The following is a 7,794-nucleotide window of genomic DNA, read 5'->3' on the forward strand; positions in this document are numbered from 1 at the left end:
TTATACTATTGTTATTTTAAAGCTTAATACATTTTGACGTGGTTTTCACAATGAGTTATGCAGTTCCAATTTTCTTACATTGCACAAGGTTTTAAAATTGTATTAATTTATACATTTTGTCTGTTTGAACGTTCAATCTTTCTTTAGATCGACGAGTTTCTTTTGTCAATGTACAAATGTAACTTACATGTCAGCCCAATTAAGAGTTCAATCATCACCTTAACATCAATTTAATAAAGATCAAATAATACATTAGACCAAAAGCATGCATTGATATAATTTCAATACCTTATCATGTAATATGAAAAAGTTAAAAAACTTCGTACCCTATTTTCGAAGTCTCTCCAAACTTAAAAGGTGTAGAACGTAATTAATCCTTATATTTTTAGTAAAGAGGAAAGAGTAGGAAGAAATAGTGGTAAAAACTAAACATCGTGAAATTTGGCATTTACCGTGATAGCCACCCTTTACAAGGGAGAAGTTACCACCATTCATATTTACAGTTGTTTTGTTTCCATATATACTCAAGCAATCAAGGCCATCTGGTTCCTTCCACATTTGCCTTCCCTGCAGAGGCTATTATATGCCGTCCCCTATCCAGTCATGTGATAGAGGTCTCACTATCATCCCCCAGAGTTCAAAACTTCCCGCCGATTTGACCACGATTTACCCGCATACCAGTAATATGCACAGAAAAAGCCGGTTTGTCAGTAATGGCTGTACAGAGGCAGTCATATTTACTTAGCCAAGGAACCGGGGGTTTGCACAGGAGCAGGCTGTGATTTGAGAAAATTGATCCGATGGGACTCCAAGTGCAGAATGTATTGTTGAATTCGCTTCTTGTTGGCAGGAGTTAGGGAAAACGGAGGGTTTAGTGGCAGAGACGTGGCTTCTCCTGTAATAAAAGAAAGGAGAAGCATAGCCTTGGAGTACAATGCTTCGGCACTACCCTTGTTCTCCATGTACTCATCTACCTGGAAAAACATAGGCAGAATCTAATTGGTCAAAGATTGTGAAATCTGCTAACAGGATTAGAGATGTAATTTGACAAAGTAAGACGGCGGCACTTGTGCAAGTAAGTTTACTTACAGCACCCCTTGTCCCAACTTCTAGCGCTTTTTGGTAGATAATGTCCATGGCATCCGGCAATTCAGCAGCACCTGCAATGTATACCACATAATCAGCAGAATACAAGCAGAAAACTTAAAAATTGCGATCAGACAGTTTATCGACAGACTAACCATCCATATCTTGGATACGATACGATAGATGCTCTGCTCGATCAAATGCAACAATAAACCTTTGCTCTGCCCACATCGAAACAGATGAAGGCCGGCTAAAATCTACTTTTTCTGAGGCGTTTGTTGATGAGGCAGCACCTCCCTGCACCAGTGAGGATTCATTCGCTGAGCTGCCTTCAGGTGATTTATCCGCTTTAGATGATGCCAGCCAAGTGCTGCAAATTTGAAGAGATTTCTTCCATATGGCCAAAACGACAAGTTGAACCGAAAATGAGTCTAGAACTAGTCCTGCATTGTACTGCAACCAAAAGTAACAATTACTTTAATACAGACCCCTAAAAAAGTCTAGAGTAGTTGTCTAATCATGCTAATATAGTTAAGTTCCTTGATACACTCTTGTAAATAAAACATATTATGATATTGAACTAAGTCTAGTGCAATAAAAATTAGATGAGCACATTCCATGATGTAGAACTGTAACTGACGCACCTTTTCCTGTGACAGATCTGCAAGAACCTGAGCATACTGATGTAACAGATGGACCCTAGTAGAAGGATGCAGTATAGATAGTCCTTGCACTTCCAGTAACAGTGTTGATTCACAAGATGCTGGTAATGTAGCTGATCCACTAGTTTGTGAACTTTCTGCACCAACAGAACTAGCTGCCTGCTCCTCTGTTTTCATTAGAACTGTTTTATCATGATGGTGCTGCTTTGACGCACTGATAGAAGCTCTCATTGTGGAATGATGTTGCAGGGAAGATTCAAGGTAATACGAGAAAGAATTGACCATAACATAGTCTTTCTCAATGGACTCCATTGAATCAGAAACTGGAAGGCAAGGCAAACCAAAATAAATAATTCAACAAACTAACATAGCACAAGCATAATTAGGGAATCCCAAACACAAAAACAGACCTCGAAGCTGATCCGGCAAGTTTGGATCTCGGGTAATAGATTTCCTCATCCTATGAGATGCAATATCTTGCACCTGCCCTTGAACACTCCTAGTGCAGGATATACTGCCATAATTTCTTTGTGACAATTTTTGGTCATGTGCAGATGGAAAATCTGAACTCGGATCTCTGCTAGATGAGTTGGTGGTTTGCCTGGAACGCATTTGCAGTATCTTGTCGGAGACAGAAGAACTAGGCTGTTCGACCGTTGATTTAAGTGATGGAAGTACTGAAGGATGATCAACATCCACTTGATACCTACATATTATAAATAAGAAACAATTGTAATGACTGCATACGTATAGGTAGGTATAGGTAGTAATCTTACTTACTGGTATCTAATTTTTACAAAAATGTCAAATGTACTATAGCTAAAATCCATGCGGTTTGAAAGCTATGAAACTAAATGCTTTACCTAGAATCTCTGAGGAACTTGTGATTGAAGAACTCCATAAATGATAGTCGCTCAACTGCAAATCAAAGTATTATTTTTTACATGGTAGCTTTGTTGAGTAAACTCTTGATATTCACATGTCACTAGTAGTAAATCACACATTATTCAGCTCTGAAATGTAATTAAATCAAAATACAATCACACATTATTCAGCTCTGAAATGTAATTAAATCAAAATACATAGGCAAGCATAACACCAGATACTTAATAATATATCAATCATGACCTGGATTTTGACGTAACAGGCTTCTGCAGAGATCTATGCAATCTGGATGCAATTCTTCCAAAGCACCTTGTGGAAACCTCAGTTCAGTCGATGTCACGATATTTTGGAAAAGCTGCATATTGTGTGAACCATTAAATACACAAGATGAGACTTTCTGGATAGAGTATGTGATTCAAATCCTAAAATCTTATAACCAAATATATGTATTAAGATTTCATCAGACCTGTAATTGACTATTCCCATCAAACGGTGGTTTCCCGGTCACCAGCTGAAACAAAATTGCTCCAACACTCCACAAATCGGCCTGCAAAGACCATATAACAGATTAAAGATGAATAAAATGGGTAGAGGTACCAACAACTTTGTCAGTAATGTCAGTTTCACATTCTATCACCTTTGCATCATATTTTTGGCTCTTAATAATCTCTGGAGCCATGTACAGTGGTGAACCACATAGTGTGTCAGCCAAGCCTTGGGGCGTGAGGGATCTGCGAACAGGAACATCAGGACAATGACCAAGTGCAAAATACATTTAGAAATACTTGTCACCAATATTTTACTTTCATATATTGCCAACTGAGGTTGCTTCGGATCATTTTAAAAAATTGAATGTTTTTTAGAGAGGAGCTGGTGAAAAATTTAATAAACCTCTTTGTGCCATTGAAACAGTTCATGCCATCTCAAATTTCCTCAAACGACAACATATAGCATCTCTCAGTAGTAGATGTTAATTTCATAAACCACAGGTTATGAATGGAAGATTTGGTTAACAGAAGGAACACAGAAGCTGACGTTCAACAAAAAACCCTCCTTAGCACACGGCCAAGTTGAAGGTCATACAATAGTAAAAGCTTTTGGCTAATCCGATCCCATATAATAAAAGTAAACGACAAAATAAATCTTTTATCCTGCTTATCAGAAAGCCAAATAATTGGGATAGTGTTGAACTAGTATTGGTTGAATGTGTTAAAGCATGATATCATAAAAGCACCACAAAGCTAAATAAGTAAACTTCTTCACTTGGGTTGCAGCTTCGAATTCACAAACAATGTGGAAGGGGTAGTGTCGAAAAGGATCTTAGTAGTTTACCTTGCAAAACCAAAATCCCCTATCTTCAATAGTGGGGTATCTTCAACTGTTGTTGACAAGAGTAAGTTCTACAATTTCGGCCAGAAATCGACAAGTCAGGAGACAAGAAAAACAAAAACCAAAATTTCCAACAATAATCGACAATGTATCAAACGTCATAAACATATCACACATCTCACGAATCATGACTCACGACAAAACAAAATAGCACAATACCTGCGGCTTTAAATCCCGATGAATGAGGTGCTTTTCTTGAAGCACTTGCAATCCTGCAGCTGTTCAGGAGAATCCAAATCAAACATGTCAAACTTCCCACTAGCAAAAAAGGAAGAAAACAGCTAAACTGTCAAATTAAGAACATTCCCACCAGCATAATTAGCCTAATCATCCAAAAATTATTTCTATTTCTAACACATAACACAAACCAAACTGGCCAACCATTTAAAAGAGATTGAACTTCTATTCGTCTAAAGAGCCAGAATTCAATCTGAAAAGTGTTGAGGGCAACCACAATTATCCAAATCCCCCAAAAATATGAACTTTCATTAAAAACTTGAATTAAAAGCAAAGTTGATCACAGAAAAAAGAAAAATACCCAATTGCCTCATAAAGTGCCTGGCAACAGTTTCTGAGACCTTCCCTTGTCGGTGAATATACGCTGCCAGGTCGCCGCCGTCACAGTACTCCAGCACAAGGTAGATTCTGTCCTTGGTCTGCCAAAACCCCCAAACCACCAACATTGCACATACATAAATAACTCAGAAAAATAAGGAAACAAAACAACCTCGGAATAAGCAAAAACAATACCTGGATGGCCTCGAAAAGGCGAATGATGTTGGGGTGGTTGATGGTGCTGAGAATGGAAATTTCTTTGAGTAGGTTGTCGCTGACTTTTGGGCTGAGCTGCGTCTTGTCAATTTCTTTGACGGCAACTTCAATACCGAGTTGTCGGTGGCGTGAGCGCCAAACAACCGCGAATGAACCCGACCCGACTTTGGGGCCAAGTATGTAGTCTCCGATGAGGCGGGACTGGTTGTGGTCGCGGTGATCCATGTCCGCCGCCGCCGTGGTGGTGGGTCGAAACTCTAATCGTCGCTGCGCGAGAAGATCATGGGTCAATTTTTTAAATTTGGGTGTTGACTAAAGCTGTGAACTCGAGTGTGGGTTTGGGGGGGGAGGTTGACGGTGGCGATGACGGTAGTTATTGCGGAAGTGGGAGTGGTGGTTATGTCTTTGTGAGGATAATAAAAAGGGGAACAATGGTCATATCGGAATTTGGAAACAAAACTAAACAAAGTGAGAGAGACTTTAATTACATTTTTCTTGTGTGTGTGGAAAACCGACGCCGATTGTCAATGCTAAATCAGAGAGAGAGAGAGAGAGAGAGAGTCCTAAAGCAAACACTTTTTGCTGAGAGAGAGAGAGAGAGAGAGGTTGAGTGGAAGCAGAGAATATAAGCAAAAAAAAAAAAATTGTTTCTTCCTTGATTTGAATGTACTATGTATGGTATAGTACATGTTCTTATTTTTATGTTTTTAATTTGATTTTGTTCATCCTATTTGGACAACTATGGCTAGATTAAAATTTACAAGATTTTAGAACCTTAAACCCTCACGTGATAGTAATAACATCGTTAGCATATATACATCTAATTTTAGCAATTATTGATGGATTAAAATTCACAAGATTGTAGAACTTCAAACCTCCATGTGACAGTGACGACATCGTTAGGATACATAAATACACACATATATACATACATACACACATATATACATATATACATACACACATTCATTCATACACACATACATTAGCGATCTAGCTTATTACATTGTTAAATTATCCTTATGAACCACGTATTTGAATATTTTGTCTAAAAATTTATGCATGCATTTAAGATTTACCTAATCAGTGCTAAATAATTTAGAAATTTAATTACCTTGTTTTTATTTGTAAATAGTGATTTGTTTTCATGGTTATAGTCATTTTGTTCAACATACTGTGTTTTAGATTAAGAAGAATATTATGAGAGGTATGTTTGCCAAAAAACCCAATTTAATGATGGTCCAGTCCTAATGCAGATGGGATTAGGACCCTGGCCCAAATTAGAAATCTTTTGATCATAAGCATTAAAAATAAAAAATAAAAAAAAATAAAAAAAAACAAAAAAAAAACAGAGGCTTTGATTTGATGTGGACTTAATGCACCTGCCCAAATATTAGAAGAGTACAAACTCAAAGGCCCACCCACAAATGACTGAGATTTGAAAATGAACTTCAAGTTTGGTTTTGTGTAGTGTCCCAAACATAGGAGTATTGAATATTGAATGTTGGGCATGATTTGAAGTGGAAATGAATCTTCTTGACACTCTTTTGTTTTGGCAGTAGGGCAATGTATTAATACAACTAAAAGAAAATACCCCAGAAAAGAGGATTGTTGAAAACTAATGAGCTTAGTTTTAAAGAAAAATTAATAAAAAAGAGGTTCAAAATTTTAAGTTTAAACAAAAATAAAAAATAAAACAATATAATAATTTTATTTAATGGTAAGGACAAACGATAAAGAAAAAAATAAACAAACTAGGGCGCGTGCATAATCGTCAACCAAGTTTTGTGAATTGAGACCACTGTTTTTATATTCCTAACAAAACCTTAGGACCGCTGTTTTTGTTTCCTTATACTTGGGACCACTGTTTTTGTTCTTTTTTGTAATTATATATAATTTTCCTTATACTTTTTGTAATTGAATATAACTTTCTTTGACGTCATCTTTAAAGATTAGGATGAATGTCATATATTGATTTTCTTTTTCTTTTTCTTTTTGTAATTGTATATGATTTTCGTTTTTTTAATTTTTTTTAAAATTCAAATCTCTAATCATGTTTCATTAAGTCGAAGAGGTGCCTTCACTTTTTTTTAGCTTTTTTAGATTTATAGATTCTAACAAGCGTTTGTCAAGGAGTTTTGTTTCCCATTGTGAATAACCAAATGAAAGTTTTTCCCTTTACAACTTAAAAAGAGGGTAGAAGTAAGCCATTCAATGTGTGGATAGCCAACCCACTACAACTTTACATGTTTGTCCACTAAGTCCACTTGCTGCCTCATCCTTCCATATAAAATCACACACAAAAACACAAAGCCTGACAGCTGCGAAGAGAGAAAAGAAAGAAGGAAGAAGAGAAAAAGAAGAGAGAGCCACAAGGCTCACGGCAGAGCGAAGAAAAAGAGAGGAGATAATAGAGAGAGTTATCTTTGTAATCTTATGATTTTAGATTATAAATAAAAGCACTATTGCTGCTCCGAGGACGTACTCCAGTCACACCGACTATAAAGGAACCTCGTAAATTATGTGTCTTGTTTATTTATTCCACTGCACATATCGTCGATTTTACAACACGTTATCAGCACGAGAAGCTCTCGTGTCAGTGGAAAGCACAACATCACAAATCCTGTTCACCTCTATCGCCTGGAATCTTACAGATAAGAAAATATTTTCATTTCATCTTAAAATCTTTGTACTACTGATTTTCTTGAAGCAAATATATATATGTTGTTGTATGATTGTATATCATCCTTTGCAGAAGCAAAATAGTACAGACTCAAAATTCGTAGAGAATTTGACAGCCTTGGAACTCCAACTTGTGGACCTTATGAGTACCAAAACTTTGAAATACTTTCTTCTTCAAAGTTGTTTGTCCGCCCAGTACCTACAACATATCAAATTTTTAGAAAATTCCAACGGTGCGGTCATCCTAGGTAACTAAAATACCAAACCAGTTTTCAATTTCCGCAGAAAATGGACAGGCACCTTATGAGTACCAAAACTC

At 36.7% G+C, this 7,794-nt stretch overlaps 1 protein-coding gene across 1 annotated transcript; it reads right to left on the reverse strand.

Annotated features, from left to right (window-relative positions):
• Positions 1-252: 252 nt before the first annotated feature.
• LOC126629830 (serine/threonine-protein kinase ATG1a-like) lies at positions 253-5,388 on the reverse strand. The gene is made up of 13 exons (XM_050299968.1): positions 4,773-5,388; positions 4,561-4,678; positions 4,182-4,240; positions 3,966-4,033; positions 3,271-3,364; positions 3,100-3,180; positions 2,877-2,988; positions 2,612-2,666; positions 2,159-2,454; positions 1,731-2,071; positions 1,242-1,539; positions 1,090-1,160; positions 253-974 (listed from the first exon to the last, which is right to left on the reverse strand). The coding sequence occupies exons 1-13, from the start codon at positions 5,016-5,018 to the stop codon at positions 738-740; spliced, it is 2,076 nt and encodes a 691-aa protein (XP_050155925.1). The 5' UTR covers positions 5,019-5,388; the 3' UTR covers positions 253-737.
• Between the last annotated feature and the right edge of the window lie 2,406 nt (positions 5,389-7,794).

The sequence above is a fragment of the Malus sylvestris genome, chromosome 7 (genome assembly GCF_916048215.2).
Source record: "Malus sylvestris chromosome 7, drMalSylv7.2, whole genome shotgun sequence".
NCBI classification, from domain to species: domain Eukaryota; kingdom Viridiplantae; phylum Streptophyta; class Magnoliopsida; order Rosales; family Rosaceae; genus Malus; species Malus sylvestris.

What these genes read in the sequence shown, in the direction of transcription:
- LOC126629830 (XM_050299968.1), bottom strand. Translation starts at nt 5,018, where the DNA reads ATGGATCACCGCGACCACAACCAGTCCCGCCTCATCGGAGACTACATA. An exon ending in TCGTATCCAAGATATGGATG is followed by an intron (nt 1,161 to 1,241) that starts GTTAGTCTGTCG and finishes TATACATTGCAG; the next exon opens with GTGCTGCTGAATTGCCGGAT. An exon ending in AAGTTGGGACAAGGGGTGCT is followed by an intron (nt 975 to 1,089) that starts GTAAGTAAACTT and finishes ATGTTTTTCCAG; the next exon opens with GTAGATGAGTACATGGAGAA.